This window comes from Mytilus californianus, unplaced genomic scaffold (assembly GCF_021869535.1).
Source record: "Mytilus californianus isolate M0D057914Y unplaced genomic scaffold, xbMytCali1.0.p SCAF_9, whole genome shotgun sequence".
Lineage (NCBI taxonomy): Eukaryota > Metazoa > Mollusca > Bivalvia > Mytilida > Mytilidae > Mytilus > Mytilus californianus.
In genome coordinates this window covers 79,554,021-79,573,518 of record NW_026262745.1, presented here as the reverse complement: position 1 = coordinate 79,573,518, position 19,498 = coordinate 79,554,021, and the positions used below count along the sequence as shown (strand labels likewise).

The 19,498-nt window shown below is 32.5% G+C and overlaps 1 protein-coding gene across 3 annotated transcripts in view; it reads left to right on the top strand.

The window, feature by feature from the left end:
* Positions 1–19,113, top strand: part of LOC127715725 (THO complex subunit 2-like) — an 87,582-nt gene extending 68,469 nt beyond the window's left edge. Inside the window, exons 33-40 of one of the 3 annotated variants that reach the window (XM_052221888.1) lie at positions 110–148; positions 6,243–6,311; positions 7,446–7,509; positions 9,420–9,514; positions 10,829–10,903; positions 12,623–12,706; positions 14,775–14,863; positions 18,898–19,113. In XM_052221888.1, the coding sequence (XP_052077848.1) occupies positions 110–148; positions 6,243–6,311; positions 7,446–7,509; positions 9,420–9,514; positions 10,829–10,903; positions 12,623–12,706; positions 14,775–14,863; positions 18,898–18,928 (546 nt within the window). In that variant the 3' untranslated portion in view covers positions 18,929–19,113. Of the gene's footprint in view, positions 1–109; positions 149–6,242; positions 6,312–7,442; positions 7,510–9,419; positions 9,515–10,828; positions 10,904–12,622; positions 12,707–14,774; positions 14,864–18,897 lie in introns of all 3 variants that reach the window. The other 2 variants (XM_052221887.1, XM_052221889.1) reach the window with 2 other exon arrangements.
* The last annotated feature ends 385 nt before the right edge of the window (positions 19,114–19,498 follow it).

The window sequence follows — 19,498 nt, the reverse complement described above, 5'->3', positions numbered from 1 at the left end:
TCTATTCTAGAAGTTAATTTTCATTTTTGGTCATATATTATTTGTTTGTGTAAAAGTCATCAAAATACCCTGATCACAGATAGTTTGAATGTTTTGTCCATTACTATAGGAGAGGAGGAGAAGCCAGTCTAGAGACACACATAAAAGGGTAGGTACAATTACATTCAGGAGATACCATCAAAGCTCTTTTAACTTTTAACTAACTGGACTTAATGTCTAGATCAGCTATTAATTTCAACTAAGTTCTTGGCAATGGGAAAAAAAATCATGACTATTCTTTTTTACTTTCAAATGACTAAGTCTCCAATGCAATTCAACTAAAGCAATGATATTGAGAGAAATAAAACCATTGCCATTTTCACAGTACATTGAAATACATTGTACACGACTGTGAACAGAGAACAATTGAGCTGGTGGCCCAAGTCTCAAACCCAATATATACAGTATTTCTTACAAGTTATAAAACAATGACATCACAATCATGCACCCAAGACCATCAAGGTTGAAGTTTGAAGAATGGGCTGTTGATAACTGACAGATTGAATCCCTGGGGTATGAAGGTTGCTTTTAAGATCCTGAAGGAGTTTTGTTATTAATTCTTAAAAAAGTTGGACTGGACAGAGTTAACAAGGAAAATGTAGTAGAAATTTTGTAACACAAAACACAATAAATATTTTAATAATTGACATCCACTATGATAAAACAAGAATTACCGCAAGAAGTTGAAGGTAATGATACACTATTTATTAGCCGTCTATTGGAGAGTGGATAACAAAGCAAAGAAAATTACAATACAAGATATAAAAACATATATTTCATTTGCCTTCTCTGTCCATCTGTCTGTCTGTTCATCTTTCTATCTATTCTTTTTGTCCAACAACTATTTCTGTCCTACTTTTCTAAGGTACTACTGAACAATATGAATTCATATCAAACCAGCAGCTTGAAAGTGATGAGTTGTAACTTGTGAGAACTCTTCTTATCTTTCACACACCTACTTTCTGATTGCCAAATTTATCAATATGTTGACTGAACTTAAAAAAAATTGTCATACATTTCAACAGTTCTATTGAACAGATGACTTTATATTTGATTAGCAGTTGGAAATGATGAGCTAAAAAGTGTTAGTGCCTTTCCAATCTGTTAGACACCTTCTTCCTGTTTTCTGATAGTTTGAATTAAATAGAGGTATGCTTAGTATGTCAACTTGTGCATTCTTGTTAATTCATGAAAAAAAATACTAAAAGCTCTTAACAAAACCTAATGCAACTGATAATCATTTTTTTTTGCTGATTTTCATCTCAGAAAGTATTTCCTTCAGCACGGAGCAAATGCTCACACCCCACTTTAAGTTCTAGATGGATTTAACTTGTATGTCATTTGCTGCCTACTCAGGTCAAAATTCATACATTTTCAAAGATCTATGAATGTGAAATAAAACAATTGATGCAGAGTTGTAGACATGTTACTTCAAATGTACCAAAGGGGTTACTTTTGTCTTGTTGAAAGATCCAATATTTTAAAGGGGCCAAAAAGGGGGCCAATTTGTCTGATTTTCAAAGAATAGTTCTTCACAAAGATTACTCAACCAGTTGAAATCACTCCTCGATAGCCAAGGGTTAGGATCCAGACCCCTCTTCACCCTTGGCTGATTTAAGTCAGAAATTTGGATTCATGAGATTATGATTTCGATTGGCCACAATTGTAGCTGGCTCCATCCAATCAAAAAAGCGCCTTTAAGAGGAATATGTTTAAATGTAGAAAACGTGCAGATTGTTCCGCAAGTCTTTACTGCCAAAAAAAAAAAGACAATATTTAGTAACACTTTTAAAGTTCTTAATAAAGTTATTGAAATTCTTAAGTATGTTCCTTGTGCAAATGTTGGAAATATAGAAGTAACAGATGAAGAATGAGTTTTATATTGGTTGACCCACTTTTGGTATAATTGAAACCATTTTCATGATGGGAAATGATTTTTTGCTCGTTTTTTGCCTGAAGGGCCATGTTAGCTTTTGCCATCACTTGATTTCCGTCCTCTTTGTCTGTATTCGTGAACTTTAAAAAAGATCTTCTCTGAACTTACCTGTCCAAATTTTCCAAACTTATATGTTCCTAAAGGTTTCTAGTTTATAGTCGTCGCGATATAGCCTTTCTGTGCTGATGCGGCATAAAGCAATCTCCAATCAATCAATCTAGTTTAGAAATTGTATCCAGGGATTTGATTCATCAACAAACATTGCCACTGTTTCTAAATATAGAACATAATGGTAAAATGCAGATTTTGGCTTTTATCCAAAAATCAAAGCAGTTAGAGCAAATCTGGCATAGAGTAAGAATGATCAGCAGAAAAAACAAGACAACCTGTATTGCAGTTATACTCCCTGAAATGTAAATTTCAAAATTTTTGGCTTATATCTCCATAACAAATGCAGTTAGAGCAAATCTGACATGGGGTAGAATGGACGAAAAGGTAAGGTCTATCTCCTGCAATATTTTCAGAAAAATCAGATTACCCATTTTTGAGTAATTCCCCCCTGAAATGTCATGTTTTTGCAAAATAAGATCTTCAATTAGGTCAACATGGACAAATCATCAATTAACCCATTATAGGTGTTATTGCCCTTTAAAAGATTAATTTTTATTCATTTTTTGCAGAAACTATAATAGAGGGTAGGAATGACCTTTACCGTCAGGCGTCAAACAGTCATTTTCGGCTACCGTTAGCGTCAAATGGGTTAAAATTTTATTGTGATTAGTCAAAATATCCTTATCAGATTCGTCAAAGGTCTCAAATAATCCGTTACTGTATTTTTGGAAAGAATTTAACATGATTCGTCAAAATCAGTAAAAAAAACAATCGTCATGCACCAAAAATTACCATTACGTCATTTAGCAAGATTTTTTACCGTTATATGTCATGATAGATAGAAATTTAGAAAGCAAAAGTGTTCAGCAAAAATAGATCTACAAAAAAGTTAACTTAACCAAAGTTGTCAACTTATAGGAGTTATTGCCCTTGAAAGATGGTTTTTATCCATTTTTTTTTCAGGAATCATTATAGATAGGGAGAAATTGTAAACACCAACATGTTCAGCACAATACAATCTACAAACAAGTCAACATGGCCAAAATTTCCAACTGGCTCCTTTTAGGAGTCATTGCCCTTGAACGATGATTTTTTTCCATTTGTGCAGTTTTTGCACAAACTATAATAGATAGTGAGAGCAGAAAAAAGCAAAACTGTTCAGCACAATAAGATCTATAGACTCCTGATAGAAGTTATTTCCCCTGAATGATGATTTTTATCCATTTTTGTCAAAAAAACAATAGGAGTTACAGAGAAATTTTAAAAAGCAAAAAATATCAGTAAAATAAGATTTGTAAGTAAAGTCAATATGGCCAAATTGTCACACTATTTATAGGATTAATTGCCATTAAATGAAGTTTTTATCTCAAAAACTTTATAGATAGGTATACACTTTAAACAGTTAAAATGATCATCATTATATGCAACAAAAATGTCACTTAATAAGATCTACAAATAAGCTAACATAACTGATTGCAATAAAGGGAAAAAAATATCAAACTGGCATATTTTTTACCAGGTGAGTGATTCAGGCTCCCAAGAGCCTCTTGTTAATTGATAACATCATTTATGATGAAACAAGTATATGGTTATGATTAAAAGATGTGAAAATTACAGATCGCATATCATTTGTCTCGGTTGACCTTTTTTGATTTTTTTTAGCCAATAAAATTTTTAAGTGCATAGAAATTATTTTTCTGTACTTTTTCCATTGTGATTATTTGTTAGAGATTATATATACATTTCAGTATGGTTGACCTGCATATTGATTATTGATTATGTCCTGAGCACTTTATCTAAATTGGTTTCTGAAATTTTTTTTTCACAGCATTTGAGGATTAAATGATTGTAAATATCATTCATTGATATGTTTTGTTTTAGCAATGTTATTGACAGCTTTCACATTCATTTATAATATATATTGGAACTACCTCCCATCATTTGGTAATTATACTCCTGCAAACAAATACACTTTTACAGTCTAACCTTGAGATAAGTTTTATTTTTGTCTTTATTCTCTTACATGTATTACACTGTATTTGGTATGCCCATTCCTATCATTTTGGCACAGATAGTCCTACAGAGTTGTCAGCAATTTATTATACCCCACGGAACAAAGTTTTGTAGGGTATAATGTTTTTGACCCATCCGTCCGTCAGTCCTGTTCTTGTCATCACAACTCCTCTGAAACCACACAACAGAATTTCACAAAACTTTGTAGATAACAAGGACATACTATGCAGATGTGCATGTCGACAGGAAATTATGATTCAATTTTTTTTCTAGGAGTTATGCCCCTTTGAACCTAGAATTTTGGCCTTTGTGTACTATTGCAACAGTTTGTCATTGCAACTCCTCTGAATCCACACAACAGAATTTCATGAAACTTTGTAGATAGTTAGGACATACAATGTAGATGTGCATATCTACAAGAAATTTTTATCAGTTGACTTTTGTAGCAGTTATGAGTCTTTTAACATTATGTATCTGGTGATATTTTGTTTGCCCAGTGACAATGTGGGGTGTGGGGTATGTGAGCATGCCCACAAAGGTTCTTTAATTATCATATTGTTAAGAAGGGATTTTTTCCATTGTGGGTTTTCAGCGTGATTCTATTTATGATGGTTAGTTGTTGTCATGATCAATGGTTTATTGTTGTTTAGAACTTTGTATGGATTGTTGTCCTTTGCTATCTCTTGGCCTCTGTCGTTGTCGCCCATTAACTTATACAAAGATCATCTCCTCTGAAACTACCGGGCCAAATTTAACCAAACTTGGCCATGATCATCAATGGGGTATCTAGTTAAAAAAACTGGGTCTGATGACCCCGCCTGCTGACAAACATGGCCGACATGGCTAAAAATAGAACATAAGGGCAAAATGCAACTTTTGTCTATTATCTTGAAAACAGCTATAGATAGAGAAAATCTGATAAGGGAGCAAAAATATTTACACAATGATGAGATCTACATAATGTCAGTTGACATGAAAACTGTCCGACGACATCTTATTTGAGTTATTGACTTTAAATGACGAATTTTACCAATTTTATACATTTTTGCTCATTATCTTGAAAATTGTAATAGAAAGACAGAAACTTTAAATAGCAAAAGTGATCTGAAAGATAAGACCTACAAATAAGTCAACATGATTGAAATCCTAAGTCAAAACCTAATTAAAATTATTGCCCTTTTACTGTGGATTCATTATTATTCGTTGGACACCAATTTTCGTGGATTTCGTGGTTATATGTTAACCACGAAATTAAAAGTTCAACGAATGGCAAATTTACTATAGGCTTGTATGCAAACATTGTCAAAAACCACGAAATTAAATATCCACGAACATGTAAGTTTTCCTTAATCCACGAAAATTGGTACCCACGAAATTAAATGAATCCACAGTATATGAAGATTTTTCCCATTTTTTTGCATTTTGCCTATTATCTTGAAAACTATAATAGATAGAAACTTTATATAGCAAAATGATCAGCAAGACAAGATCTACAAAAAAGTCTGCATTAAGGAAATCATTAGTCGACTCCTTATTGAAGTTATTGCCCTTTAATATCTATTATGAAAAAATGATGAGATATATATATATTCATTGAACTCACATAATGAATTAAGAAGAAAAAAGTAGTTAAACATTTTGTAGTAACCCTTTTCAAACAAAGGACTATTAAGATCTTGATATATAGTATAGATACCCTATTTATTATTGAAAACTTTATCTTGGGTTGCTGTATCATTGTTGTATACTCAACATCTCCATTTATTAGCACACATGACCCAAAAGATAACCAGCAAAAATGATCAGCAAAACAAGAACTACAAATAGGTCAACAAAGCCAAAATTGTAAGTCCACTTCTTCTAAAAGTTTCTGCCTTTGAATCATGATTTTTACCCATTTTGTATATTTGGCAAAAGCTAAAGTAGATAGAGAGATACAGAAAACAGAAAAAAAAGTTCATCAAAACAGTAGTAACAAAAATGTGATCGAATTTATGAATTATACTCTTAGATTTTAATTTTGAAAGAGAGACCATTGTTGAAAGTTCACATAGATCCAGGTGTGCAAAACAGGCTCTCGTTCACATTCTAATCAACAAAGCTCCTGGTATAAAAGTATTTAAAGATATGTTTACAATTTTAGACTCCATCACCAGTTCCAGAAGTTGACAGACACAGAGAACGTGATAAAGAAAGAAAAGACAGAAAAAGAGTCAGTAATTTCAGTTTTTGAGGGTTTTTTTTTATATTGCTATTTCACCTACTAGACATCACTTTTAAATTGATGCCTTGAAGCAAACAGACATGTTTTTGTCATAATTAATCAGTTAAGCAAAATATTATTACTATCATGTTTACATTTTTTCAATTGTACTATACTGCCTTAAATATCAAGTCAGGAATTTCCACTCAATTTTAACCACCACGACGGTCCTTTGGTAGAGTGCCAGCTTGAGGGCAAGAGGTCATAGGTCATCAATCCCTTGCTGAGTCAAAGACTTAAAAATTGGTATTTGCTGCTTCTTTGCTTCGCATGCAGCATTTAGGAGTAAGAACAAACACTGGTCAGCCCAGAATACGAATAATGTGTCCAGATAGAGTGATTTAGTCTTCCTGTGGACTGTTACATTTTGAGCAAGCATATCAACAATTCAACTCAGCTTAATGGTCTAGTTCTTAGCAGGATTCATATTCAAATCACATTAACATGTTATTGTTCTAATTTGCCTGTAATATTTACCCATAGATGTAAAACACCAATTTCATCATCATCCGCTCAATTTTGTCTACAAATTTTTTATCTTAGAAACAATATTTCCAGTGAGTTTTAAAAAACTTACAGACAATATCGGTAACATACATATATAACTGTCATAGCAATGAAATGTTACATTTGCCCTTAGACAATTTTATGTGTTCCTCTGCCATCTGGTGTCAGTCACTATTGTGCCTAGAAGTGCCATTTTCATGAAAAAAAGTATCCTGATTTCAAAGATAAATGAAACCTTAGAGCATACTGAACATTGAGAATTTTCTGCAAATGATTTAATTGGTATATAGGATAAGAACCGATTGAATAAAATCTCCCATTTTAAATTCAATCTCCATTATTTGTCTACAGTTATTTCTGAACTCTCATGAATTATTCTTTCATATTTGTATGCTGTTGTCTGCTCTATGGTCGGGTTGTTGTCTCTTTGACACATTCCCCATTTCCATTCTCAATTTTATTATCGAATAAGTGAATAACATTATCATTAATAAATGTATTCAATAATTTCTGAATTTCCAGTACAGGCATTATAATCAAAGTATTTCTATAACTCCTATTTTATTTTTATAGCAGGATTGGGAAGATGATGTTAATCATGAGGAGGTAAAGAAAAGAAAAAGTCTTGAACCATCATCAAGTAAGTAGTTCCCCAGTACAGAGCAATATGTAGTAGAAGATTTTGAAGTTTATTGGAGTTGGACCCCATTCTTCAGTTAAAGAAAAAAGTGACTGTTTTGTAGATTTTTTACTTTTAAACCCTGCTTACAGTAGAAAGGAGCATTATGTTTTCCAGTTTGTCTATTTGTCTGTTCTATATCAGGTTAAAGGTAGTTTACCATGAAGTTGTGGTCACATATAGATATAAGAAGATGTGGTATGAGTGCCAATAAGACAATTCTCCATCCAAGTCAAAATTTATAAAAGTAAACCAATATAGGTCAAAGTACGGTCTTGGCTCACATGTACATATGTTCTTACAAATATATGCCAAATTAGGGTTTTTTACCAGATTTCATGGTTCACTGATCAGGTTAAAGATTTGGTTTAAGGTAGTATATCATGAGGTACTTGATACTTAGTACAAATGTTCAATATAATGTGAACATTTTAAAATATATGCCAAATCAGGGTTTTGATAAAGAATTCATGGTTCACTAAACATGGTAATCTGATAGTGTAAGTTGGGGATGGTTTCCTCTAGACACATATTCTTGTTATCATTTTTTCCCCTTTATAATTTCAATTGGCACTCTTGCTTTCATACCCTCTAAATCCGGGAACAATATGCATATTCAAGGTAGATAATTTTAGTTGCTTAGTTTGACTAACACTAATGCCAGACAGGAGATGCTGTGTTGACCATATTAATATATCCAAAATCACCTAGAGGTTCAGTTAAGTAGCAGAGAACAATTATGCACATAGATTCTTCACTATATATATATATATATACATATATATATATAGATTGCCTAACAATGTAATTTTAACACACTATTTAGTATGTAAATATAAGAATATAATAATTTTGTTTAGTAACGGAGCTGATGAAAGAACTGCTTGTATTGGCAGCTTTACAACACAAGCAGTTCCTTCGACCACATTGTTTGTAGCAACCGTTTTAGCTCCATTACTAAACAAAATTATACCATCTACTCAAATTCCAACTGTAAAACGGACAACTCAATTTATATATTAACATGTGACACTTGTGGCATTCAGTATGTGGGAGAAACAATGGACAAATTTAATATTTGGCTCAATAACCATGGTTCATGGTACAAAACCAACAAAAACTGTCCTCTCACAAGACATCTTCATTCAACGAAACATTCTTTTGATAATGTTAATTTACAAATCATAGAAGTCAACACCGAGTGGGACACCACGGCGAGAAGGAGAAGAGAAAATTTTTGGATCCACCAACTCCACACTTTAGAACCTGATGGTCTTAACGAAAAAGATGAGAAAAGATACAGGAAAGATAAAGAATAATTTGGTACACAGCATCGTCCTTTTTATCCTGTAATATTGGCCAATGGACGTTGCTAACTTCAACTACCAATTTTGTAAAAATCTTGAACTTCATCCAAATTATGTATTATTTTCAAGGCAGCTAAATTCAAGTGCAACATATACATTGAGCTGCAACAGTTTCTTATCATCTACATCCGATTTCACCTGGATAGATGCACGCTTGATAAAGCTAGTCAGTCTAGCAAAATATTGTGTTTATTTTCATCATTTTGTAAATATTTTAAACATTCTTATATTTACATACTAAATAGTGTGTTAAAATTACATTGTTAGGCAATCTATAATTTTATTTGTGTAATTGAATTAATCTCTGTACTGATTAATCCACACTCCCATAGATTTGTATGTCATGTGCTGCTATTTATAGGCACTTATATATATATATATATATATATATATATATATACATACATAACTATCTGACAAAATAAAACAAGTACTAACTAGGTGTCCTATGTTATCAATGAAAAAAATCAGTAACAAAACATAGCTTCTTGGCTTCTATTACAGGTCGTTCTAGTCACAGTAAAATAAATGGTGATACAGAAAAACATCTAAAGAGAAGAGAGAGTGACTCTAAATCTGAGGTTCATCTGGTTAAGAAGGTAGGAATATGTCACATGGTCATGGGTTGGTAATATAGTTGCATGCTTTAGAATTAGTTTATATAGCACGCATCAGATCATTTCATCAAAAACTAAATTGAAGGATCCAAAATAAGAACATTCTGAAATTAACCTGATAACAGCAAAAAAAACTTGACTGCAAAAATTAATTTTACAAGCAGAACTAGTAATTAAATATCTTCAGATAATTTGTTTGATTTTCATCAGGCCCAGAATCCATTACCGTAATCGGCCTTGTAACGTCTGCACTGGTACATTGTCCGCATCCCCCTTTTCACAATGGGAAATTTAGGAAAAAGAATTTTTAATCACTTGTTGAAATGAACGTCTAGGGGAACTCGGGTAATTTCAAAGCGTGCATGGTCGTATGCGATATTTTCATGGAAAACCCTGGTTTCCATCATTAAGTAGAAGTTTGTAAATGATTCTAGAACACTTCTCGAGTGTTTAGATAAGCCAAAATCACAAGAAAAAACAATTGTAAAAGTTGTTTTAACATGAACAGGATATTGGAATAGAACGTGTAAATCACAAACAAATAGGATGAGAGTGCGAGGAAAATCCGTTTTTAATAGATATCACTTAAGAATATGACTTTGAAACTAAAACAGTTCCATCTGTTAGTGAAATACTGTCAGATATTTATTAATAACATTAATGTTTGAAGGACCTTTAGCTGTAAAAACAAAACACATTCAGCAGTATGAAACACCAAAACGGTTAAATAAAATTGCATATTCATAAGGATTAGGTGAAATAATAGCTTACAATTTCAACAAAAAAAACATGGTGGACGTAAACAAATATCGCAAAAACAAGCTTTTCTCCTATTTCATGTTTATAATTCTCTATAATCCACACCCCTGCCTGGCAATATTAAATTTGGAGAAAAAAACAGCTGACAATACACGACTGAATTTGGTAGTCCTTTGAAAATTAATGGTACATTACCTTTTACAGTACAATGAGCTGTTTAACTAAAAAAAATAAACCAGTAATATTTATAATTATACTCCATAGATAAAGTCTTTAGGTACCAGCTTTTGTCATGAAACATAGCTGTCAACAAATTTCCATAAATTACAGTTCACTTTAATGTCCTTTCCTCAGTAATCATGCAAGTGATTACCTCACACACAAATATTTGTAGAGCAATAAAGGAATGGAAAAAGAAAAAAAAAACATCAGTTGAAAGATAGAAGTGTGTACGTATTCTTTAGAGAAGGCTAAGAAAGTCAATGGAAATAGACATGTTTATAAAATGGAAGGGAATATCCTTATTGTTTCTTATAGGAACCAGTCGACTCAGCTGATGAATCCCCAACAAGAAAGTTCAAGTCTGAATGTCAAGTTGTTAAAATAAAAAAGGTTAGTTTGGTCAACGTACAACACACATGTTTATTCAAAGATGGAAATAACATTTCATTCCATCATGATAATGGATTAGTATTTAATGTTCAGTGGAAAGTATTTCAAGCATATATTGACGAGAACATGTTGATGAGATTTAAAAATGATCCCTGCTTTGTGCTAGACTGACACAAGATGACATGTCACCCACCCTATTCACACACATTTTTCCGACTCGGAGCTGAACTTCTTCAGAATGCAGTGTGATTCGCAGAGATGCAGCAAAACCAATTTCCAAATTTAACCAGACCAGCGATTGAACAAATGATCTCCCGCACTTGATGAAAGCACATGGCAGTCATTCCATCCAAGTCGGACAGAAATGTATACATGTTGATTTATTATATTGCTTAACTTCAGAGGGTCAGTAAACTACACTCTGTTGGTATTATAATATCAGTCCTTTGCAGGTGTTTTGCACTGAATATATTCCTGAATATCCAAACTACCCTTTAATGCACTTATTTGAAGGAGAATCAAGCACTTACTTCTGATTTAGATAGAACAAACAATTGTTTCATTTACCTCATCATAACACAATGACACAATGACACATGACAAAGTAAATTATTACAATCAACTCTTGTAATAAAATATATCTGTAAAATTCATAAGAAATTCTCAAGATTGTACATTTTATAGTAACAGATTTAGGTCACTCTGACCTTTTCCTTTTGCAATTGAATGATTCAAGTTACAAAAAAATTCAAAAAATCAGTGAAGTAATTTTGATAAGCCTCAATATGACCCCTTTTTCTAGCTAAATTTCAAATTTTCATTACATGTATCATATTTAAAACAATGATTAGATATCATGAAATAGTTCTTTCTTTTATTAAGAATCAGTATTTTTGTTTATATAAGACCGAAATGACCATACTAAATAGTTTTTGTACTGTCTTTTGTATTAAACAAACAAAGAGTTGATTGTATTTATACTTGGTGAATAGAGAAGCAACATTTTACCAACAAACATTCATAATATAATAGCTTTTTGCATGGTTGATAAACTTGCTAGTTCACTGCAATTAATGTATTAAGGCAATATTTAGAATGTTGCATGCAAGGTGCTGGAAGCTAAACTAATCTTTCAATGCTATATGTCTTTTAGGGATTTGGTGATGATGATAGGTCTTTGATGGTCATGTTGAATTAATTCACAACTTTTATAAATCCTAGTGGATTTAAAACTCGATATATTGTATAGACTCAAGTTTTTTGTCTGAAATTTGAGACAAGTATGTCATTACATTATGGCCTTATGTCCCACCGGTGACAAAGAAGATGGATAGGTAGGATGTCATTTACAACAATTCAAATCAAAATTTAAAGAAGGAATGGCTGGCAAACTTATAAATCAGACAGAAACCCTGCAAGAAAAATGCAATAAAGAAGAGAACAGACAGGGTCATTGTTTGACCTTGGATTATAAGCCCTATCAGAAAGGCTATGGAACCTATATGGAAACAACTGACAGTCTGCTTCCAGCAATTATACATTAAACGAAAGACAAAGTGACAGTAATGTACAGAGAATTTTAAGTTCATTGCTGATGACATACATGTGTTAAGATCATTTTTACCTGTTGAGTTCAATATTATTCATGCTGGTTTGAAACAATGGTTTACAATTTTGGTCAATGTTTTTAAGTTATAGAGTGGGTTATTATATTTACAGGAACCACATGAAGCTACAGATGATTCACCTCCAAGGTCAAAATCAAGGTCAACCCAGGAGAGCAAAGTTGTCAAAGTGAAAAAGGTTCGAATATTATTCATTATGCAATAGGAGAAATATCAGACCTAATAGCAACTTTCTTGTTTAAGCTAGATAAAACGATATTTCTTTAACCAATAAAATTTTTGATTTGTTGACTTTGTCTTTGTCCCATATTAATTTTTGCAGTTTAAATCACACTTTATCTTTAAAATTATTCACAATGCAGTGTGATGCACATAGATGAGCTTTAGAGCCTCTTGCTTTTTTTTCTGCGGGGATCATTTCAATATTATTTATATGAAGAGCTGTTTCAAATATAGTGAAACTTCTCTAAACCATGCCCTCTGAATACCGGTTCTCCCCTCATACCAGCCAGATCAAGAAGTCCTGGCCAATTTACAAGCTGAAGCCCCGCCTATCTATTGATTGCAGATGTCAATCTTAGTTACAATGCTTGAACAAACATTAATGCAAACAAAGCAAGCAAGCCAAAGAAACCTTTAAAGTTAAAACCACAAGCATTAGGAAAATAGCTCTAAAGTAAAATACATTTTCATATATACTCAAACACACACATATTGAAGGGAAGTAACTCTTGTTAAGTCTCCCAAACGAAGTTTGGGAAGACTTATTGTTTTTGCTCAGTTATTATTATTATTATTATTATTCTTCTTCCTCTTCCTCTTCCTCTTCCTCTTCCGCCGCTTTTAAATTTGAACTTGTCCGCATCCATTCTCCAAAACCGCTTGTCAGATTAACTTAGGGTTTCACAATATGTTAGACTAACATGTCTAGTGGTGCAATCAGGGTTTTGTTTGTGCTATGGGGTTTATAAAGGGGTACTTTGAGGGGCAAAAAGAAAAGAGGGTTTTACTATAGAACCCTATGGGATTTTATTTTTTTAAATTTTCAAATGATTATAAATTGAAAACCCTTTGTGATAGACACAATCTTTTTAATTGAAAATGTTCTAAATGATAAAACCCATTAAATGAAATACAGGGTTAGTCCCCAGGGGTCATACCGACCCCCTGCCATTTGAAAAAGTCTAATATCTTGTAAATGGTCGAGATCCACACCCCTAAACCATATATTTTCTGATTTGTCATGCTAAGATGGTTTGAATGATATACAGGGTTAGTCCCCAGGGGTCATCCTGACCCCCTGCCATTTGAGAAAGTTCTAATATCTTGTAAATAGTCGAGATCCCCACCCCTAAACCATATATATTCCTGTTTGTCATGTCTCGAACATTTGATTGATGTATACGGTCAGTCCCCAGGGTTTCCCCCCCACCCCAATGTTCTAATATTTTGTAAATGGTCGAGATCCCCACCCTTAAACCATATATATTCCTGTTCGTCATGTCTCAAACATTTGAATGACGTATAGGGTCAGTCCCCAGGGGTTTCCCCCACCCCCAATGTTCTAGTATCTTGTAAATGGTCGAGATCCCCACCCCTAAACCATATATATTCTGGTTTGTCATTCCAAGATGATTTGAATGATATACAGGGTTAGTCCCCAGGCATCACTAATGCATATAACTTTACTGGACCAAACCAATTTTCACTGGACTTTGCCCAATGTCAGGCGACCCTGGGAATTACAAATTATGGAAGCTTCGTTTGGGAGACTTCGTAACAGCATCCTGTTACAATCATTACTTGTTGATTTTAATTTTCAACAAACCGTCCATCCACGCAAATCGGCGTTTTTCCATGGTTTTTAGAAGTTTGACTGTATTGTCAAACATTAAAATCAAAACAATTTCACAAGTGGAACTGAGATAAATCCAAGATCAAATTTCCAGAATCAAGGTGTTTCACATGAACAGTATTGATTGATTTCAATTATTAACAAATTTTGATTGGCTCCTGATTGAATTTAAATTCAATTGACTAGTTGATATATGAATGATTTATGTTGTGCCGTCTGTTTGAGTTTTATGAATCTTCAAAAATGATTTTAAACTCTGATTTTTGAAATAGGTTGTTTATTTTGGAGTGGATTTGTGCTTATATAGTATAAAAAAACTGAAAGAGATTAAGTCTACAATATAGTTTCATGGTTGTTATAAGATATATTAAAATGTGAGATGTATTTGTAGGACAGAGATAGTGTAGAAGAATCTCCCACTAGAGTTAAGACAAAAGAAAAATCAAAGAAGAGTGACAAAGAAAGAAGTCGGGATAAATCGTATCTTTTTTAGTACAGCCTATGTTTTATGTATTAAAAGACATATATTTTCTGGATATATGAAGGCAAATCGTTAGTAGAGTCTTTTGTAAAGAAACACTTTACACCAGATAGTGAAGATCTAATTGTAATGTTTCGTTATGTTATTTTCTAGATAACTTAAGTCCAGTTTTTGCTGTGAAAAATTTACTACTAAAATTCCTCAGAAAGATAATAGCAAACAGTTTTCATCTAGCAGAAATTTGCAGTATTGTTTATAAAATTTTTGGTAGCAGTGTTAACTGTTAACCTCTGATTGTTTTTCAGGCAATACATTGTCTGGTAGTTAACAATTGGATTTAATATTTTTTTGCTATTGTTATATTTTTGTAAGTGTTTATTGTTTTAAGTGTATATAATCACCTTGACAGAAAGAGATACATAGCGATCCTAGATTCTGTCGGCGTCGTAAACGTTGAGGTTCAAGTCTGTGGTTTTAGTTTTTGTCTCGCCTAAAGGTGTAATACCACCATTGATTTTCCCCTATTAGTCTTTGTTAAATTTGCACTTTTCAAAAAATTGTGCAGAATTTATCTTTGTTTCAAATAAACAAATACTTGGCATGAGTAAAGTTTTATCCTGTCCAGTACTATAGAAAAAATTTCACACAACATTTCATTGCATATAAGAAAATAACCATCACTGGAAGTTAACCAATCAAATTTTCCCCCTTTTTTAACCTGTGTACAAGCTTTAGTAACCATGTAACCTCAAGTTTCCAAAATATTCTATAGAAACCCCAAATAAAGAAATAATGGTGCTTTGAAATACCCAAGATATATGTTTATGACTCAGAAATGTTTTACTGCAATGAAATGTAGGATCAATTACCTACAACTGTCAAATTCAAGGGAATATTTTTTTTCGACCTATTTTCGTATGCAACCGGATGTGACGTACTATGATTTGGTGGTATTACACCTAAAGAAGACTTTTTTGTTAAATAAACTGAATGTGACTTTTTTCCTTTGTAATACTGGTTGTTTCAAGCATTCCTGTCAAGTTTTGTCATAATCAGTTCAACAGTTTGAGAAAAATCTAGTATAATGTAAGACAACATCTACAGCGATTCGAGCAAAATTTCGTCGAAAAATTCAAACCAAGCTGCATCATGATAGAATATAGTGTGGACCAATAAATGATCAAATATTTATCTCATCTGCCTACAAACAGTTGAATATGATACAAAAGATGACTTTAGGATGATAAATACTACTAATGGACCTCTTTGTCTTCCTTATAAGGTCTCTTTTGGTCCATTTATACCTCTCATTTCCTCAAAATTTCTACTTTTTAGGCCAATAAATAAAAATTTTGGGGTAACTTTCACTCATTTATGATAGAAATGTTATTATAAATGATTAATTGAAGTATTCAAGCTGAATGAACTATCCGTATAAAAGTTTACTGTCTCCAAGGAGGTTTCAATAAGTCCTTACGTAAAACTTAAATTTACGCCGCGTTCCAGAGAAGGACATAAAAAACTTCTCTTTTGGTGAATAATTTGTTGTTACTGCTTTAAAAATAATTTCATTTACTTAAAACTATATATTTATTAAAGTATTTCTTAGGAAATATTTTCTAGTATAGCAGAATATAAGAAATAAGGAGAAAAAGCTCCCCAAGACTCTAAGTATGGCTTGTTCTGTCAACTAATATTCATGGTAAAGTCCTATTTCAAGGAAATTTTCTCATAAAATGTATTTTGGAGACTCAATCCACTCAGAATATTTCATTATTTGTAATATTTCACTTAAATAGCAAGAAATTTTAACACATGAGAGTACTCACAAGGTCAAAGGTGCATGTACAGCTTCCCATATTAGGTGTAATACCACCATTGATTTTCCCCTATTAGTCTTTGTTAAATTTGCACTTTTCAAAAAATTGTGCAGAATTTATCTTTGTTTCAAATAAACAAATGCTTGGCATGAGTAAAGTTTTATCCTGTCCAGTACTATAGAAAAAATTTCACACAACATTTCATTGCATATAAGAAAATAACCATCACTGGAAGTTAACCAATCAAATTTTCCCCCTTTTTTAACCTGTGTACAAGCTTTAGTAACCATGTAACCTCAAGTTTCCAAAATATTCTATAGAAACCCCAAATAAAGAAATAATGGTGCTTTGAAATACCCAAGATATATGTTTATGACTCAGAAATGTTTTACTGCAATGAAATGTAGGATCAATTACCTACAACTGTCAAATTCAAGGGAATATTTTTTTTCGACCTATTTTCGTATGCAACCGGATGTGACGTACTATGATTTGGTGGTATTACACCTAAAAGCTTGATGGAGTCAAAAAGCGAGACATAGGTATGCTGTTTCCAGCATCAGCATCAATAATGTATTAGTTTGTGATTAGGTTTTGTTTATGGTGAATCACTAGTGGTAGGTCAATGATATTTGGTATGCAGTTGTATTAACATTGGCACATCTCATTTCCCTGGAGATTATTCGGCCCCGCTACCTCAGTCATGGTCTTGACTTTGAAACTTTTGCTTAGTTTAAATGTATTGGTTTGTGATAAGCTCAGTTCATGGGGAACCACTAGTGGTAGATCAATGATAATTGGTATGCAGTTTTTTAAGCATTAGCACATCTCATTTCCATGGAGAATATTTGGTCCTTACCCCTCAGTCATGGTCTATTGACTTTAAAACTTTTGCTTAGTTTACATGTATTAGTTTGTGATTAGATCAGTTTAAGATGAACCACTTATATTAAGTCAATGATATTTGGTATGCAAATGTATTGGCATTTGCAAGTTTCATTTCCATGGAGATTATATAGACCCACCCCCTCATTCATTGACTTTGAAATTATTGCATAGTTTACAAGTTAATGTATGTGTTTAGGTTTGTTGAAAGGGAATGACATGTGATTAGTCAATGAAATGGTATTTGGTATGCAGTTGTATCAGCATTGGCACATCTTATTTTCATGCAGATGTTTTAACCCTGTACCTTCAGTCATGGTTAATTACGAGTCGCCCTATAGTGAACAAATTGTGTCTAGATATCTATATCTATATCTAGAGAACCGTTATGATTTCATACTTTATACTTGACGTGTATGTTAACCAACACCAGAGGGTGTGTCATAATGTTTGTACAACTTCCTAGGTCAAAGTTCAAGGTCAGCGGGGTGCACAGAGATGGCTCCCATCTCAATGATGTCTAGTTGACTTTGAATATTTGCATAATTTACATGATAAAGTATTGCTACTTTAATTTCAACATTTGCATTGTCAAAATAACAAATAGGCGAGACATATCTCTGTGTTAACAGTTTATTTTAGACATCAGTTGCTTTGTCAAACCTTCATAGAATATTATGAAACTTTATGATTAATAGTATATCTGAAGCAAACTTTGAAAATATATTTTTTTCATTTTCAGTATTTTTCTGATAGATGGACTAAGTTTTTTACAGTTAACATTTACAAACAGTCCGGGTTTAAATTTTTTTGACATGATAAATTTGTAAACCTTCATGGATAGTTATGAAGCTTGGACAGAAGCTGATCTTCAAGACCATGCAAAAGCATCTAAAGAAAAAGTTTGATTTTTTTTTTAATTCTGTATCTTACTGCTAAATGGAATCACTTTTCTAGTCAACATTACACTTACACACTGACAGAAACCTACGACATGATTAATGAACTGGAAACTTTTTGTCAAACTTATCTTCAATACAACTCTACAGAATGACTTCACATTTGGTCAGCAGCTCAAAGATTATCAGTTGTAACCTCTGTGCACTTATAGTATCTGTCTGATACCTAGTTTCTGTTTTCCAATACTTTGAATAAAAATGGGGGGGGGGGGGACATGCTTACGCGACAACATGTGCAATCTTGTTTGTATTACCACATGGAGGTGATTATAAAAACAATTAGATAGTTGGTATAGAAGAATTTATAGGGAACACTGAATAATTGATTATTTCTGATTGATTCGTTTATTTCTCCTTAACTAATTTCAGATCAAGTTCATCCAAGAAGAGTAAAAAGTGATCCAATTGTTAATTATTTAATTTATTTTAACAGACTGAATTGTTTGATTGATTATGTTATGAGATATTGTGAAAAAGATATATTATGTTTTAACACCATCTGTAAAGATTTTGTACAGACCTCATAAAACATCCAATTTTTGGACCATTTTCATAAAGTCATGTTCATCAAAAACTATAGTAAAATGTTGTTGTTTTGTCAGGCCAAAGTTTACAGAAAGTAAGACATAGATATTGCTTTTTTATGGGCAGAAACAGCAGAAGAATTATTACCATTTGTGATAGAATATGTCAAGCAGAAGGGCCAAAAATTCCCCTTTTCCTTAGAATAAACTATTTTTAGCAAAAGCATTTAGATTGCAAAATCGGATACATATTTTTGCCTCAGTCATCTTGTTCAACATATTTTATGCTGTGAAGTAAAGTCAGGACCCATATTATAATATAGAACCTTTTCCTTTTTTTCAATTTTTAGAACATTTGTTCATGTTCTATAGGGTTGCATGGAGGAAGGAATATTATTTTCTTCAAATATTCACTATATAGCTTGTTCTTGAACTTCATCCTATTT